Genomic DNA, 18,731 nt, shown 5'->3' with positions numbered 1-18,731 from the left:
TTGCATGGTGCACTGGGTGTTATACACAACTAATGAATCATCGAGCCTTACATCGGAAACCAGGGATGTACTGTATGGTGACTAACATAATATAATAAAAAATCATTAAAAAAAAAAAAAAGTCAGGTGCTTGGAGCGCCTGGGTAGCGCAGTCGTTAAGCGTCTGCCTTTGGCACAGGCGTGATCCCGGCGTTCCTGGATCAAGTCCCACATCGGGCTCCTCCGCTGGGAGCCTGCTTCTCCCTCTCCCATTCCCCTGCTGTGTTCCCTCTCTCGCTGGCTGTCTCTCTGTCACATAAATAAAAATAAAATCTTAAAAAAAAAAAGTAAGATGCTTAACTGACTGAGCTACCGAGGCTCCCCATCGTTATTTGTTTCGAGGTTTGAATTATCCCAGAATTTGTCAGTATATCAGGGAAAAAATTATATACCTATATATTTAATCTTAAAGACGACTAAACGATTTGCTGTGCTTTTATTTCAGAGGATTGGCTGATACTACCCAAACTAACATGAATAGTGGTAGAAAACAAAAGTTTTTAACTCTTCTATTGCTAGACATACCTCCTTCACTCATGTACCCATTCATTGTTCTTTCCAATTTCTACTGTGTAAACTTCTCTTTTGAGGGTTTCTCTCACCATTTGAGCATTCCATAGCTTCTCTTTTCTTTGACATGTCACCATTAATCTTTGAACACTTCCTTTCCTGCACAGTAAGATGTTCCAGACTCATTTCTCTGCCTCTGCCATTTCTCCAAAGAGCCTTTGTTCCTGTTAGTAGACAGATTTGGAAATCAAGTGTCTAAAAATCAAGATCTGTTTGGACCTTATTGGGGCTCATTGCTATTGGATGGTGGAGTCGTCACTGCTTCCCTCCGGGGATGTTCTCATACCACTTGGGTTCTGGCCCCCCATAACAGGCCCCCCACCGCTTTGTGGCTGCCATCCTCACTCTGTTTGGGTACCTTCTATTTCCAATCTAGTTGAAGTGATTTAACAGAGGGAACTGGCTGAAGGCTCAGTTGGTGAGGGAGGCCCTGGAAAGAGTAGTTTACAGAGGAGAATTTAGGACAGTGAATGGGCATACTGAGTGAAGGAGGCAGTGTACCAGGAATAGAAGAGTTATAAACTTTTGTTTTCTGCTGCTGTCCAGAAGATGTAATTTGGGTAGGGTTAGTCATGTCTTTGAGGTAAAGGAAGGCACATCTTTTGGGCATCTGTAGGATAAAACATGTATATATATATATATACATATACATATACATATACATATACATATACATATATATATATATATTTTTTTTTTCCCCCAATTCATTCAGTGCTGAAGTAATCTTGAGTTAAATTCTTCGTTTGGGTGAGGCTTAATATGTGGTATAAGACACAGAGTTGACCAGTTAGAACCAGTCATACACTGATTAAAAAAAACAGTGCTGAATGATTATGGAGTTTTTCAGGGCTACAGAAAGGAGCAAAAGAATTGTCCTGATCAGTGAATGAGTTGTGTACTTTGAGTCTTTGAGAGGTTTAAAGGACTACTTTTTTAGTTTTTGTTTTGTTTTACAAGGCAGTTCCTGAAATGAGGAAGCCTCCTGAAGCTCAGGTCAGAATTTTATTTCAGTGGGTGTTTAGCTGTAGAAGTACTCTTCCAGCAGGGACTGTCTGTTCTCTCTGCTTTCTAGGGATTGAACCAATATCCCAAATTTAATTAGCTAGTTGCAGTGATGTGTAGGGTATAGAAGGAGAGGGTGCTCCTCTTCCTCGGTGGGTTCTCAGTTCCTTGGTGGTTTTCAGGCTTAGCAGCCTGTGCCACTTCCAAGACCCTTTAGCTTCAGAAACCTGGTAATTCCTTGGATATGTGGGGTATGAGCCATGGAGCTTCAGGTTATAGTGAATATCAGTGAAACGGCAAGGTCAGATTTTGGGATTTTTGCTAAGGCTGCAGAGGCCCTCACGCCAAGTTGTTACACATCAGGATTCCTCATGGTCCTCTCCTCCCGCTGGCAGAGGAGAAGGGAGGGCCTAAATGAACAGAATATATAAAAATCGCAATTATGCTTTGTCCTCTTAACCTTAAAATCTGCCTGCTGCCAAACTAGCCCTGGAAGGCAGCAGACTAGAGGAGAGAGTAAAGGGCAATGTACTAACTCTAAGTAAAACTTCATTCCCCATCTGCACTGAACTTACTAGCCTTTCTACAACTTCACTAGATATATAAGGCACTGTGTTCAGAGAACAAGTTCTGAGAAAGTAATAGACCAAATGAGTATAGAGTGGACATAGTAGATGTGTGGCGTGGAAAAGTATAAGCCCACCCTCCTTCTGCCCTCGCCCAAATGTAAAACACCGGCGAGAGCAGAGGGATGTTTCCTGTCAGAGACCTGGGTGGGCTCTGTGATGCCTAGCTTCCGAAAGCTGTCATAGTGCAAGTGTCCAAATGGAAACTGACTTAGAAAAGGTGTGAACTGAGAGTAGGTTCAGAGTTAGAGTTCAGGGAAGAGCATGAGGATAGGAGGGGTAGATTTTTCTGTCCCGGGACTGTTTGAGAATGAGAGAGAACTGTGTTCAAGCATTACTTGTATTTTTGGATATAGTTTCCTCAGTGTAAATTGATACAAGTTTTCCCTGAAAAAAAAGTTTGACAAGTCGAACATAAAGTTTTGTCTTTGTGTAGGCACTTTCCCAGTGCATTCTTACCTTGGTTATAGATGCTGGCTTTATATTGTTCAGCTTGAAAGAATTTTCACTGAGGGCTGATCGGAAAGTGTCAGGGTAGCCAAAGGATGATGGAGTTCCAGTGCAGAGTGCTGATCTGGGACGAGCAATTCCCCCAGATCCATAGGCAAGTCAGTAATTACATTCACACTTAAAAAACAAAACCATGGCTTAGAAGTATATGTTTTGTAGGGGCGCCTGGGTGGCACAGCGGTTAAGCGTCTGCCTTCGGCTCAGGGCGTGATCCTGGCGTTATGGGATCGAGCCCCACATCAGGCTCCTCCGCTATGAGCCTGCTTCTTCCTCTCCCACTCCCCCTGCTTGTGTTCCCTCTCTCGCTGGCTGTCTCTATCTCTGTCGAATAAATAAATAAAATCTTAAAAAAAAAAAAAGTATATGTTTTGTTGTACATAACAGTGTAAAAAGAGGGATATGATAGGTGGTCAATAAATATTGACCTGAGGGACAGCTGTGGTATAGTGTAGTGCAGTGTTTTTCAAACGTTTTTGTCTAAGTCCACGATAGGGATTGCATCCCAGTAAAATATATATAAATGAGATAATCGAAATGAGAATCATCAAACAAGCAATTCTGACTTTGTGAAATTTTTTTAATTCAGTTCTTTTTTTTAATAGGCTGGTCACAGTCTGCAGATTAGGAAATACTTGTCTAATGGAATGAGCCACAAGCCTAGGAGTTAAGATAGAGAATTTAATATGAGGTCCACTGTTTCAGCTGCATATTACTGGACAGATAATTTAAATCTTTCTGAGCCTGGGTTTCCTAATTTATAGAAGGGGAATGATACTTGTTCCATCTCAATTAAGAGATTGTTCTAAATTTCAAATTAAATCATTTGTATAAACATGTTTCAACATATAAAGAACTATAAAATGTGAGGTGATAGTTTGATTCTGTTGGCAAAATAAAAAGTGATCTGAATTGTAGTAGATTAGGAAAGTGATAATAGCCAACGTTTAAATTTAACTGTATGTTAGGCACCAAAATCAGTTAAGCACTTGAATGGGTTTTTTAATTATTATTATTATTTTTTTTTTTTAAGCAAGCTCCATGCCCAATGTGGAGCTCCAACTCACGACTCTGAGATCAAGAGTCTCTCGTGCTCTACCAACCGAGCCAGCCAGCTGCCCCAGGCACTTGAATGTATTAAACTCATTTAATCCTCACAAAGGGGCACCTGGGTGCCTTTGGCTCAGGTCATGATCCTGGGGTCCTGGGATCAAGTCCCGAGTCGGGGCTCCCTGCTCAGTAGGTGAGTCTGCTTCTCCCTTTCCCTGTGCCCCTGGCTCCTGTGCTCTCTGTCTCGCTCACACTCTCTTTCAAATAAATAAATAAAATCTTTTTTTAAAAAAAGAATCCTTACAGCAATCCCATGAAGTAGGTACATTTTACAGATGAAGTGTCTTTCCCAAGGTCACACTGCAAGTAAGCAACAGACCTGGGACTCAAACCTAAAATCTTGTCTTAACTACTTTGATATAGTGCCACTTGTTAATCAGGTTTCTTGAAGGTGATTTGAACTGTGGTTGACATTTATCTGCATGTGAATTTCCCCTTATAAAAACTTATCAGAAAATGACTTGCCTTTGCCACTCACTTTTTTCCTAAGTTACTTCCTTGCCTCTCTTGGCTTTATGTTCAAGAAATGAAAGCTAGGGGTGCCTGGGTAGCTCAGTTGTTAGGCGTCTGCCTTTGGCTCAGGTCATGATCCCAGGGTCCTGGGATCGAACCCCGCATCAGACTCCTTGCTCAGCGGGGAGCCTGCTTCTCCCTCTGCCTGCTGCTTCCCTGGTCATGCTCACTGGCTCTCTTTCTTTCTCTCTGTCAAATAAATAAATAAAACCTTTAAAAGAAAAAGAATAAGTGAAAGCTAATTAGAATGTTATTGTTGGGACACGTGCGTGGCTCAGTCAGTTAAGCATCTGCTTGCGGCTCAGGTCATGATCCCCGGGTTCCGGGATCGAGTTGCGCATTGGGCTCCTTGCTCAGCGAGGGGTCTGCTTCTCCCTTTGTCTGCCGCTTCCCCTGCTTGTGCTCTCTGTCTCTGACAGATAAATAAAATCTTGAAAGAAAAAATGTTATCCTAAACTATATGGTCCAGGAATGAGCATTTATCCCCACAAAGTGCTATAATGCATTTAATGGTCAAATACAAATGACTCTATAATTTGTGTGTGTGTGTATAAATTTTAACAAAATTATTATTTTACCATATTTGTTGTATGTACTTTTTTAACCTAGCGTTTATATTATAAGCATTTTCCTTTGTTTTTTAGATATTCTTTAACAATTAAAAATTAAGAGGCTCATCTAACTTTATTAGATGAATATCCCATAATATATATAACCATTTCCTTGCTTTGGGACATTTAGATTGTTTCCAGTTTTTACACAATTATGAGCAACACTGAAGTGAAGAGAGTCATATGTAAATCTTTGTTTGCATCTGTCATTGGTTGTTCCTTAAATTAGATTTTAGAAGTGCAGTCACTATGTCGAAGAATGTGAGTATTTAAAAAACTGTTCGTGCCGGGGCGCCGGGGTTGCGCAGCTGGTTGAGCGTCTGACTCTTGGTTTCAGGTCGTGATCTCAGGGTTGTGGAATCAAGTCCTTCATAACACTCCGTGCTCAGCGTAGAATCTGCTTAAGATTCTCTCCCTCTGCCCTTCCCCCCCTTCTCTCTCCCTCAAATAAAATCTTAAAAAAACAAACAAAAACTGTTCGTGCTTATTTCCAGAAAGAGTGTATCTATCAATTTAAGCATCTCACTTTTGGGGCGCCTGGGTGGCTCAGTTGTTAAGCGCCTGCCTTCCGCTCAGGTCATGATCCCGGGGTCCTGGGTTTGAGCCCCTCAGCAGGAAGCCTGGTTCTCCCTCTGCCACTCCCTTTGCTTGTGTCCCTCTCTCACTGTGTCTCTCTCTGTCAAATAAATAAAAATCTTTAAAAATAAAAAAATAAACATCTCACTTTAGACTCTTAATCTTAGGAAACAAGCTGAGGTTTGCTAGAGGGGAGGGGGATGGGGGGATGGGGTGGCTGGGTGATGGACATTGGGGAGGGTATGTGTTGTGGTGAGTGCTGGGTGTTGTGTAAGACTGATGAATCACAGACCTGTACCCCGAAACAAATAATACATTATATGTTAATTAAAAAATAAACATCTCACTTTAGTGATTCTTCTCTATATCCTTGACTATGTTTTAGATTTTTTTCACACTTTTTTTTTTTTTAAAGATTTTATTTATTTATTCAACAGAGATAGAGACAGCCAGCGAGAGAGGGAACACAAGCAGGGGGAGTGGGAGAGGAAGAAGCAGGCTCCTAGCGGAGGAGCCTGATGTGGGGCTCGATCCCATAACGCCGGGATCACGCCCTGAGCCGAAGGCAGACGCTTAACGACTGAGCCACCCAGGTGCCCCATGTTTGTCATTTTTTAAGCAAAAAATAAAAATCTCATTCCACTTAATTTACATTTCTTCAATTATTAGATAGTTGCACAGTTTCTTCATATATTTAGTAGTTGCTTATAGTTCTCCATACAGCTTTGGTGGGAGCCATGTCTTCACTCCCTTACATGGATTCAGATGTTGCTGTGGATCCTGTCACTTTCACTGCTTCCATTCATAACTCTTCAACACTTGTTCAAAATTTTAAGTTATTCTCTGCAGGGTTTTTTTGTTTGTTTGTTTTAAGATTTTACTTATTTATTTGACAGAGAGAGAGAGACGGAGAGGGAGAAGCAGGCTTCCTGCTGAGCAGGGAGCCCGACACAGGGCTCCACTCAGGGCTCTATCCCAGGACACTGGGACCATGACCTGAGCTGAAGGCAGACGCTTAACTGACTGAGCCACCCAGGCGCCCTGTATTCTCTTCAGTTTTGATAAACTACCCTCTTATGCAGTGTAAATCAGTTTTACTTATTACATAGCAAAAATACTGATCTATAAATGTCTCTTGAAATCTCTGAACGCAGCAGTGAACTTTGATGAGGCACGTTAGACTCAGAAAAGAAAGACAGCTCTATACCAGGGTCAAGAAGCACAGGCACACGTGGTGCAAACGCTCTCACCCCAGCTTATTTCAGAACAACACCTTGGAGTTGTACACCCAGGATGCGGACAGCTAAGTAACTGCCCTTAAGCCTCTTCAATTTCTGTCACCCTTCAGACTTCAAAGCCAGGCTCTAGACTGGGTTAGAGGGCCTTCTCTCAGGCGAGGTGGTTCTGAGGCGAGGGAGTCACTAGAGAAATTGGCCTCTGTTGTGCCTTGTGCAGTTGCGGGGAGGAGAAAGGGCATGAATGAGCAACTTGTTTAGCTGTTCTCTAAACATACGCTTGCCAAAATTTTTTAACAGCCTGCTAAATTCTTAAAATTCTTTTTCTGTGTTGTAGCTGTGGGCTATATAAGTTTACAGACGCTAACTGGGGAACTGCCTTTTCTATTTTTATCAAAACCAGTACCGTCTATGGTCTGCCTCGTTTTGCGCTCAGTGAGGGCCTATTAAGGGTCTTTTTACACACCCTAAGATTTAAAATTTTACCCAGCTTTGATATCTTTTTAACAGATTTCCTTTTTAAAAAATAGGTTGGGTCTGTTGCCTCGGTTTCCCCATTTGGGTGTGAGATAAGTACTTCTCTGTCACTGGGTAGCTTTTCCTGGACTCATGTGGGACTCATAGCTTTGAAGATTAAAAATTGCCACAAATTGTAACATATTTGTTGAATTATATTCATCTAAATAATCATTTGAAACTTTTTGATTCAGAACAAGTTTCTACAGAAAATTGTAAAAGGAAAAAAATCCGATATTTGTGTCTTAAAGAAGCAGTTTCTTCTGGTTTCTTGTGCTCCTTGTCTTGCTGGGCAAAGTCCCGGGTACTTAGGAGTAAAATTCTACCCGGTCTGACAGCTGCGATTATGAATGAGGTTAAATGCAAAGGTCAGTCTTTCTTTCTAAGATGGTTCATCTTAAGTTATAATGATCCAGTCCTGATAAGCTTTGGAAACTCAAGCCTTATTACATACTCTGATGAAAAATTGCAGGTTCCGATTTAGCTGCCTGCAACGAACACAGCCTGCATTTTCACATTTTTAGGAACACTGATTTCTACCTAATGGAGATTAAAGTACAGCAGTCAAGTGATACTTCTCAATACAGTGTAAATAAAAAGTAGAACCTGGGGCTTTTTTTTTTTTTTTTAAGATTTTATTTGTTTGGGGGCACCTGGGTGACTTAGTCATTAAGCGTCTGTCTTCAGCTTAGGGTGTGATCCCGGCATTCTGGGATCAAGCCCCACATCAGGCTCCTCCGCTGGGAGCCTGCTTCTTCCTCTCCCACTCCCCCTGCTTGTGTTCCCTCTCTCGCTGGCTGTCTCTCTCTGTCAAATAAGTAAATAAAATCTTAAAAAAAAAAAAGATTTTATTTGAGAGAGAGAAAGCACAAGCAGGGGAAGGGGCGGAGGGAGAGGGTAAAGCAGACTTCCCGCTGAGCAGGGAGCCTCAATCCCTGGACCCTGGGATCATGACCTGAGCTGAAGGTAGATGCTTAACCTTAACCAACTGAGCCACCCAGGCGCCCTGGGGCCTTTTTTTTTTTTTTTTTTTTAATCTTCTTTCCTTTTTTTGGTGGTTGACATCTTTATTGCTTTGGAGGTGGGGGGCGGGTGCTCAGGAGCTCTTGGTGGGGACGGGCTGCTTCCTCTTCCCCATCACACGCTTCTGGCTGCACAGGACGGCACTGGCTCTGTGAATGGCAGCCATGGGCAGATTGCTGTACTTGTTCTTGCGGATCACGTGCCTGCATTCTTGTTAGTGGTGGTCTCTTGTAGGAGGGTTTTCGCTGCCTGGATCCCGGTTTCATGGCCACCACTGACCCAGCTTTTTTGCCTTTGGCCACCAGCTGCACACCCACAGCCTTGTAGTGAATCGGGTGGAAGTGGAAGTGGTAGCGGAAGAAGTTGTGAGCCCTCAGGTTATTGGGTTCGGTGCTGCATGCCTGCTTACTCCTTTTGATCGGGAAGCTGGAGTAGTTGTGCAAGAACATTCATTGCAGGTGGGTGGACATGGCGGCAGCTCCTCTCGCTCTGGCAGCTGGAACTGGAAAGATCTGCCCAGGCATTTTTTTTTTTTTTTAATCTCCTCTGTCCCCTCACAGAGCGAAAGTACCTGCCCCATGCACATGCACAGGCCCTTGTTGGCACTTGTGTTTTCCATGTCTCGAGGATGTAAACTCAGATAATTTCTGGACCCTGAGATGAAAGTATATGCTATTTTCTTCAGGAATGTGAGCCAGTGATATTTATTCATTATCTATGTCATAATCGTGTTCCTGATTCTGTAACTTAGAAGGATAAAATAAAAGACAAGCTTGGGATGCCTGGGTGGCTCAGTCGATTAAGCTTCTGCCTTCGGCTCAGGTCATGATCCCAGAGTGCTGGGATTGAGTCCCACATCAGGCTCCTTGCTCGGCAGGGAGCCTGCTTCTTCCTTGGCCTACCGTTCCCCCTGCTTGAGCGCGCCCTCTTGCGCTCTCTCTCACAAATACATAAATAAAATCTTTAAAAAATAAAATAAAAGACAGGCTCGGGTCTAGGGAAGCTCACTCACGCTCAAGTTGAAAGGTCAGAATGTCCCGGGAGAATACTTTCCCAGTACCAGAATAACACATTCAGGAGAAAGCACTGGGTCATAGATGGGTTAAATAATTACAGGATCCGGGAAGGAGCACCCTTGCTGAAGAAAAAAGAGTGCATTTAGGGACTAGTGGGGTTGGGACCTGGACAGGAAGAGGACCTATTGTCATAGGTTCTAAAGGGCAGTTAGTAGAGAGTGTTTCCAAACCCCATGTGGGGATAGTTTGCAGTAGGGGTGGTTCTGGGCTTTCAAAAAAGTAAGCCCTGGGCACCTGGCTGGCAACTTTTTGGTCTCGGGGTCATGAGATCGAGCCCCACATTTGTCATAGAGATTACCTTTAAGAAAATGTAGGGGCCCTGGGTGGCTCAGTCGTTAAGTGTCTGCCTTTGGCTCATGTCATGATCCCAGGGTCCTGGGATTGAGCCCCACGTCGGGCTCTCTGCTCAGCAGGGGAGTCTGCTGCTCCCTCTCCCTCCACCCCCCCAGTCTTGCTCTCACTCTCTCTCAAACAAATAAATAAAATCTTTAAAAAAAAGTAAGCCCAGAGTGAACATTTGTTCTCTTCTCTGCCTCCCTAGAGTTGTGAGGTCACAATTCCAAGTGAATTTTAACTCCCCTTGTGGGTTAAAGATAGAAAAGAAAGATGCCTTTGAGCAATGGCTGAACTTCATTCAGGTTGGGTAATTAGTGAAAAGTTCAATTTAGTTGGAAGTTCACAGTTAAACCTGGACTGACAAAATTACCTGTTGAATAGATTGTTTTATTGTAACAGACCACACAGGTGACTGACTTTGCAGAATTTGATTGGATAAACATACAATTTTTGCTGTCATTTGCCCTGTTTATTTTCTCCTGAGCAGTATTTTGGTATTTCCCTTAGGTTTTAGCGTAATTTCTTGGACCCCAGGAGTAAAGGAACAGGGAGCAGTAAGTTAAATTTTCCCTGTTATCAAAAAGTCATCTTTTAAAATAAGCCTTTTTCTCACAGATGAGAAGGCTTTAATCAGAGATACTGAGGACTCTTAAAGTAATGCAGTTTTGCAGTATTAATCATATTCTCTTAAGAGGCATGTCTGCAGGATTTTCACTATTGGACGTACTTTATAAAGTGAAGCCAAATGAGCACAACGTGTCTTTACCTGTGGTCACAGAGATGGCACTGGTGTCAATTTCAGTTTTTTAATTAAAGACCACAAAGGACAAATTAAAATTTTTGAACCACAGCATGAATCGGAAAGTCGGCTAGTCAGCCTTTTTTTGAGGGTGTGTTCTTTTTGTAGGTGGGGGCTGCAGGCGGGGAAGGGAAAGCAGGAGAGAATTGGCAAAGAAGTGTAGTGGGAGGCAGTAGGTTGTGGGTGGTGAAACTGGGCTGGAAGTGATGGCTCTAGACCACTTCACCTCGCCCCAGAGCCCTGAGGAAGAATAAATCCCTTCTCTAGCACTTGATCTTCTCTCCTCTCCCCTCCCTCCCTTCCCTCTTAAGCATGAGCAGGGTCAGGCAGCACAAACATGACAGGTTTTCTTACAGGCACAGAGATAGTCCTAAGGTAGAGACAGTCCTTTATCAGATGCCACCCAGGAAAACAGCGTGACATCACAACTCTAATATAACCTCTAGCAGTCTTCTGACGGGTGGCGGAGGGTGGGTCTAGGGGGGAGCAGATGGAAGTACTTTTGAATTTTCCCAGTGGGCACAAGGGTTTTGTTCCTTAATTAGAGGTAGTCTGGTAAATGCTCACACCGGTGCTAGCGCCCCCAGAGAGCTAGAACACCTTCATCCTGGGCGTGCTGTGATACCACAGTCCCTCTGTTTGGGGAGCAGACCAGCCGGTGGCAGGAAAGCTGGCTGAGAGCTCACTTGGCCTGAGCTCTAGATGACTACTTGATTCTGTTGAGAAGTCAGGACTTTGAATTCGGAGGTCCCTTCGGAAGGTAGTGCTCGTGTTGATTTCTGGCCGTACTTGTGCTTCTGGAAGTAACAACTGTTAAAATTATATTGGAATTTGCTTTTTAGAAAAAGCCAGGTGGTAATCAGAATGTGTAGGTGGTTTGAAGTTGTGTGTGTGTGTGTGTGTGTGTGTGTGTGTAAGATTTATTTTTAGAGAGAGACAGAGAGAGTATGAGTGGAGGGAGGGGCAGAGAGGGAGAGAGAGAAAATCCTCAAGTAGACTCCCCGCTTAGCCCTGAGCCTGACACGGGGCTGGATCCCAGGATCCTGAGATCATGACCTGAGCCAAAATCTAGAGTTGGATGCTTAATCAACCAAGCCACCCAGGGGCCCCTGGTTTGAAGTTTTTAAATAAAAGGCCTGTGCCTGGCTACCAGGCCTCTAGAAGAGTACTTTATATTGTGCATCCCAGCTTCTAGAATGGGTTCTGGTTTTAGAATGCTGCCTTCCTGTTTCATCACAGCTCTTGTGACCTTGCCATATTCCCTGCCTTCCCTGCCCTCACAGAATCTGATTCTTAACTTTGGTTGAAACTGGTTAAGGGGCTTGAACTCTTCCTTAAGTACTGAGCGCAGTCTTTGGGAAAGGATGGCAGATAGATCCCTGAGCTATTTTTTTTTTTTAAGATTTTATTTTATTTATTTGACAGAGAGACAGCCAGCGAGAGAGAGAACACAAGCAGGGGGAGTGGGAGAGGAAGAAGCAGGCTCCCAGCAGAGGATCCCAGAACGCGGGGATCACGCCCTGAGCCGAAGGCAGATGCTTAACAACTGAGCCACCCAGGCGCCCCAGATCCCTGAACTCTTAAAGAAGGGGTCACAAATTGGAGGCTGTTCTCGTAGCAGCCTAGATGATGAGTTTTCTAAACTTGCTGGGTGGTTCTTGTTGGGAATGTCATCATGGCCCCAAGCTCTGATATCTTTCTTCCTCATTCACCCTCTCCTGTCCAAACTAAAAATTGACTTTCTGGAGTCTTTTTTCCTTTCTTCTCTTTTTTCTTTTTTCCTTCCAGTAAGCTGAGAGCTCACTTGGCCTGAGCTCTAGATGACTACTCTAGGCCCCAGCATGGGGCCTGAACTCAACTCCGAGATCAAGAGCTGCATGCTCCACTGACTGAGCCAGCCAGGCGCCCTGACTTTCTGGAGTCTTTACAGAATTCAGCTATTCTTTTTGCTCCTCTGTTCACTATTAATAAATCCATTACTGTGTCTTTGCCGCAGTTCATCTGGTTTAATTGTCTCCTCTTCCTATTGAAATCCAGAGTTACGGTTTTGAGGAGCAGTATGTTATGGTCAACTTGTAGGATCCACAGCCCCCCACACTCATCTCCTTCTAGTTGTAGGCATCAAGATTTAATAGTTATATCAGAGATTGCAGTGATCGTGCATAGATTGGTTCATTCCAAAAAGTACAGGGGAAGAGTGTATCTGCAAGACAGCTTAGTGAATGTGTTCTCTGAACCTCCATCATCACAGCATCTCTGCTATCTGGATAAAGTACAAGGCAAGGAGGCGAAGTGTACTTGGCTCATTGGAGGGTCTGCAAGGAGACCACTGTGGCTGAAAGTAGAATCAGCAAGAAGGGGCAGTGGAGTTAGAAGATGAGGTCAGAGAAGTAGCAGTAACAGATCGTGGTAGGCCTCGTGGACCTGTTAGGATTATTTATTGTATTTGAATTGAGATGGGGAGTCATTGGAGATTTTTGAGCCGATATGATTTCTAATTAAAAAAGTAAATTACTCTGGCTGCTGTGTGGAGAGTAGACTGGCTGATAGGGGCAAGGGTGAAACAGAGGAACCATTTAGAAGGCTACTGTAGAGATCCAGGCTAGAGATGAGGAGATGACAAGGGAAATTATTACCTATCTCCAAGAAAGGTTGGGAGACCTAATTAAGAAAACCTCACTAATGCCCCTCATACAGCCCATTTCACAATATTAAGCTCTAGTATTCGCTAATTCCCTTTCCTTTCCTTGGATTTTGCCCTCTCCTATATTAGGACCATAGGGGAGAGGTTATTAAATAAAGAACAGACTTCACAAGGGAAGGGATTGTAAGCAGTACCTCAGTCATTCGACCCCAACAGAAGGCTTTTTATTTCTTGCGGCACTGCAGTTGGCTCACTGTGTACATTCTGTTATCCCACCCACTGGAGACCTGAAAAGGCGGAATCTGTGCCAGAACTCTGGGGCAGCTCGATTCTCATTGAGGCATTCGATCTTCAGTTCTTTCTGCAGTTGCTATCTTAGACACAGTTTGAGCAGCCTCTTTTTACAAAGTATCTTTTCAGCTACCTGGCCTCGCAAGCTGGAGCTCTCTGATACTCATCGTGACAAGGTAGTTTCACATACCTGAGAGGGCCCCCAAAGAGAGAGAGAGGATTTGTGGTCTTTATTTAACCCTCGAGCTCTTTCCCCACTTGTCTTTTGTTGGGATTAAAGCTTTAACATGCCACCTGGATTTCTGGGTTTTGCAGTATGGAAAAGGAATTCCATGTATTTTAGTACAATATGCTTGCTTGAGAAAAGCTTGGTCCTTGGTACACAGGGAGCTTATTCCCTAGAGAAGGCCACATCAGGTCTGCTTTCTTGGGCAGGTCTTGTTGGTATACATTACTGAGGAAACCGTGCCATCTTGACTTAATGTCAGGATTACTTGCCTAGAGAGGGCTGCTGGCAGCCTACAAACTCCTTGATTTATCCTGGGAAAAATGCAATTGTTTTTTTTTTTCCTGGAGGCCAGGGGGTCTAATTGTGTGATTGCAGTAGGAAAGGTAAATCCCCAGAAACTTACGAACAGAATTTGCTTTAACAGTAGCTATTGTGTCTCCTAGGATGTTTTCCCCCTTCTTCCTTCTAAAAGTGAGCTCAGGTTACTGTCATTGCAAGTTAGACTTTGGGTGCTTACAGCTCAGGTCCTGCACTGCTTCTGAAGATGTCTGACTGCCCCTGCCCCAATCAGGTCTGTAAATAGACTGAGCCAGGACCTATGAAGGCCAGTTCTCTTCAGGAACCCTGTTCTATTTTCGGGGAGAAATCATTTTTCCCTTCACTTCAGTTAGAATCCGCCCTAGCCTTTCTGCTGTTGCCTTAGCCCGGTCTCAGACGAGAGCTAGCATGCCGTGTCTCTGGCAATCCAGTGGGCCTGCCCAAAAGTAGTAGGGAGAGGCCATCTACAGGAAATGCTGGTGCCAGAAGTGCATCCACAGCTGGTGAACATAAAAGACTTTATAGATGCACCTTATTTTCAGTTATTTGTGTGGATAGGTATTTCCAGTTTTTATTTCTCCCCACCCATGCGTCTGTGCTGACTGAAACATCGTTTTGCCTTAGTAATAGTTGGGAGCAAATTGTTGCTGCAGATAACGACATAGATGTATTTTCAACCAACAGGCTTCTAATTAAATTGCTTATTCTCTCTCTAAACTTGGGCCTCTGCTGCGCATATCCGATGTCCCTGGTATCTTCCTTGAGTGAGTTGCCTTGTATTCTATGACCTTGTTTTTTCGTTCATTGCAGTGTGAGTGACTGCCCCATGTTGTGTTGATGCCAGTCTGCCATGCTAGCCTGTCTACCAGGGCCAGGTGACCTGTCCTTTCAGCTTCTTTCTCACACGCAGATGAACACTGGACTTCAGAAATGTAAGTAATCTGGGTCCCAGGGAAGGATGTGACCCTTATTTTGTCCCTACATTTGGGTAATCACAGAGGCATGTCAGGGGTATGTTGACCGTGAACTTTGGCACCTCCGAGATACTCTTCGGCACAGAGAGCAGGAAAGCAGCTGGCAAACTTGTCAGCAATGTGCACACTTTTCTGATGAGAGAGATCCTCTTAAATACTAGGATTCCTCAGTGTATGTCATCTGAATTGTCACTGTTGCTGATAGCTATCTGTTGAGCAACAAAGCTATAGGAGCTCACAGAGTATGTATGTCACCCTTCAAAAAGGTGTTCCAGTTTGAGCCTCCCTGAGGAATCGAATGAAAACTCACACTCTTGGTTACTCACTGTATTTCTGAAACAAGCTATTTACGCTTTCCTGTCGTTTTGGACTCTGAGCATTCTCTACCATGGAGACCATTCCCTTTGGCTTTGCTCTCTGCCAAACCAGTGACCTCGGTTCACAAGTAAAGAAGCTTTCACCCCGGAAGGGGTAGGGAGCTAGCTTTCTCAGTCTCTCTGGGTATATTCCTGCTAATAAACTTGCCCACAAGATTGAACTTTTGAGAACTATTAGATTCCTATCTTTTTTCTTTTCCTTTTCCTTTTTTCTTTTTTCTTTTTTTCTTTTTTAAGGAAGCTCTATGCCCACCGTGAGGCTTGAACTCATGACCCCGAGATCAAGAGTCATATGCTCTACTGACTGAGCAGCCAGGAGCCCCAGATCCCTGGCTTCTGTCCCTCCACTACAAAGACGTACAAGGAAAAGATTCTGTTCCTATCTCATTACCATGTACGGTGTCTTCAAGTATAAATACTGCCCTAAATTTGAGATAGACCTTCCTTTCATAGCAAAAGGGAAAATCAATGAGGCATCTAGGCTTACCCTTTAATAGAAAAGGTGCTTCAGCACCTTACCCGAATCCTTTATGACAGAGCCTGGTAAACTTTTTCTGAAGGGCCAGATAACAAATATTTTAGGTTTTGTGGGTCATATGGTTCCTGTTGGATCTAGTCAGAGCTGCTGTTGTAGGGCAAAGGCAGCTGTAGACTGCATGTAAAGGAATGGGCGTGGCTGTGTTCTGACACAATTTTTTACAAAAACACAGCAGCTGCATCTTGGCCCCACAGGCTGTAGTTTGCTGACCCCTGCTATGTGAGATCATCTTCAGAAGTTAAAAATGGTCTAGCTTCTTGACTTCCTTTCTTTGAAAGTAAGACTCAGAGCCTGGCTAGTTCTGGAATTTGGCCAGTGAATCCAACTCACGTAATGACAAAGCTGAAAGTAACAGTCTTCCTTCTGCAGCTGCCTGACCCAGTAGGCAGACTGTGCTATGCTGTACCAGCTTTTCCTCCAGTCTTTCTCTTAATAAATGATGATTGGGTGAGAAAGTTGTATGTGCTCCCTGGCCACTGAAATCTGCATGCTAACTGCATTTTGACTGGTTTGGGGTTCCAGGGACACAACTAGAGAAGGAAGTATACTTGGAAGCATGACAGAGCAGCTCACTGACTTTCTTCTAGGTTCATGTACTCAAACAGCTTTACCCAGAGATGGGATATCAAGGGTGAGCCATTTGGGAGGAAAAGCAAATTGGCAGCTTTATCTTGGGTGCTGACTTCGGATCTCCACTCCCTTTCTGTCCAAAGCAGCCTCAAAGTAGCCTCTGCCAACCACTGTCTTCAAATTTTATTCAAGAATTGAGATAACCTTCTTCCCTAGTTTCAGGCTTGTCTGTTTGTTTGGGGGAATAGTGTATCGGAATCCCTCCGTCTCATTTGGTTGCTATCCTTAACTATACCCAAGCCTTGGCAGAGAAGAAAGCCTGATGGTGTTTTAAGCTGACTTGCTTTCCTCTCACCTGTCCCAAAATGTATAAGAAAAAAAATTCTGCCATGTCACTTAATAGCTGTTAGCATTGAACCCTGAAGGTGAGATGGAGCGTAAACTCTCTCCTTTGGGAACCAGCACCAGCGCCCTGCTCAGAGCCCAGACCTCTCAGCTGTAGAGACCTTAAACCCAGTTTTGTGACTCTGCTCTTCAGCCTTTCTCTGCCCCTCATCCCCAGGAGGGTCTTATGAGTTGTTAGAAACACAGAGCTTGGTGTCTGGTGGGTCAGGGATGGGGTACAAATGTTTATAGATTATTGTGCTTTATACTGTAAGAGCTTGAGGCAGGAGAGCTGTATCAGGGGTCCGGAGATGGGATATGTGGCATCTTGGCTAGCACTCCAAGTCACCTGGCTAATTGCTTTCCCCAGGCTAAACCCACTACAGGTACAGAATCACACGATTGATCCCTTCTGACTCCAGCATTTCCTCGTCTCCCCTTCCTTTCCTTCGTGTGTAAGAGAATGTAATGCATTTCCCATCCTAGATGTGGCATTTGCCGTGGGGCAGTCTGGATTAAGGAACACCTTGGCTTTGGTGGGTCCTGGACGTGATAGAGGACCACAGTTTGGGTTAGGTGGATACCCTCGTAGAGCTTTTCTGAAAGATTGAATATTCCATGATGTCAGTTGCTTTGAGATTTCTCAGCTGTTTTGGAACTTTCCCTGACCCATCTTTTCCCAATTCCCCAGAAAACATGTTTTTGAACATTTTTTTCTTCATTAACCCCAGGCCTCTGCTCTTACTTCCCCAGCTCACCATCAGGTGTGTCATAGTGGCTCAGTAAATATTTCTAGGTGAGTGGCTGAAATGACCAAAGGTCCTTGGTCCTCAAATCATCTATTTATTTATTTGCTTATTTATTTATTTTTAAATTTTTATTTATTTATTTGGCAGAGAGCCAGAGAGCACAAGTAAGGGGAGCAGCAGAGGGAGAGGGAGAAGCAGGCTCCTGGCTGAGCAGGGAACCCGACTTGGGGCTCGATCCCAGGACCTGAGCTGAAGGCAGACGCTTAACTGACTGAGCTGCCCAGGTGCCCCTCAAATCATCTTTCAGACAACAACTTTGCCCTCCTTCATTATAGGGTATCAGGGACTGAGACAAACATCAAAATTACCCAGTTTTACTACTACTTTCTATGCATATCTGCCCCCTAGTGGAAAGGCCTGGAAATGGTGAATTGGCCCAGTGACTGGAAAAACCCATAGAAATCTCAGAAATACTAGCTAATATTTGTTGATTGCTTACTATGTGCCAGACACAATTTTGAGTGTATTTATGTGTGTTGTCATTCGTTCCTCTATAATCCCATTACAAGAAGTCTCATCTTTCTTTTGAGGAGGAGGAGACGTAGAACAGCACTTGCCAATGTCACATTACTGTTCAGGGACTAGGCTAGAACTCACTCTTGGGTCAGACTCCAAAGCCAGTGTTTGAAACACTGCCTGTGCTTCTCCACCAATTGATAGAGTTTCCTGCTGCATATGGTACTTGTGTCTTCTGACCTTCAAAATAGAAGGATAAACAGGGAGGCCCCTGTGGGGAGGCTGGGATTCGGGGAGATATCCCCCCTCACCCCCCGCAGTCCCTGGAATAGATAACACTGCTTTCTGCTACATTTAACTCCCAGACTCAAGTCCAGTGGACTTTCTTGGCCAGGTTACCTTTTCCTGTCTGTGCGCAAACTCAATCAAACCTGCTATCCTTGAATAACTTTTGATAGTCATGGTTCCTGTTCACAGAGCATTTTCCTGTTCATTGAATCTCTTGATCTTAGTAATTCTGTGAGGTATGGGGGTGCCTGGGGGGCTCAGTCGATTGAGTGTCCAACTTGGTTTTGGCTCAGGTCGTGATCTCAGGGTGG

General features: G+C 44.0%; 1 protein-coding gene and 1 pseudogene across 2 annotated transcripts in view; one reads left to right on the top strand and one right to left on the bottom strand.

The window, feature by feature from the left end:
* The window catches only part of FAM222B (family with sequence similarity 222 member B), a 77,835-nt gene that overhangs the window by 49,741 nt on the left and 9,363 nt on the right, over positions 1–18,731 (top strand). For both annotated transcript variants that reach the window (XM_026517730.4, XM_026517731.4), the window contains exon 2: positions 14,835–14,956. In XM_026517730.4, coding sequence (XP_026373515.1) covers positions 14,875–14,956 — 82 coding nt within the window. In that variant the 5' untranslated portion in view covers positions 14,835–14,874. The remainder of the gene's footprint in view (positions 1–14,834; positions 14,957–18,731) is intronic.
* Positions 8,405–8,801, bottom strand: LOC125280896 (60S ribosomal protein L28-like; annotated as a pseudogene).

Source organism: Ursus arctos, unplaced genomic scaffold (assembly GCF_023065955.2).
Source record: "Ursus arctos isolate Adak ecotype North America unplaced genomic scaffold, UrsArc2.0 scaffold_24, whole genome shotgun sequence".
Lineage (NCBI taxonomy): Eukaryota > Metazoa > Chordata > Mammalia > Carnivora > Ursidae > Ursus > Ursus arctos.
The sequence above is the reverse complement of the archived record's forward strand: the minus strand, read 5'-3'. Positions and strand labels throughout refer to the sequence as shown.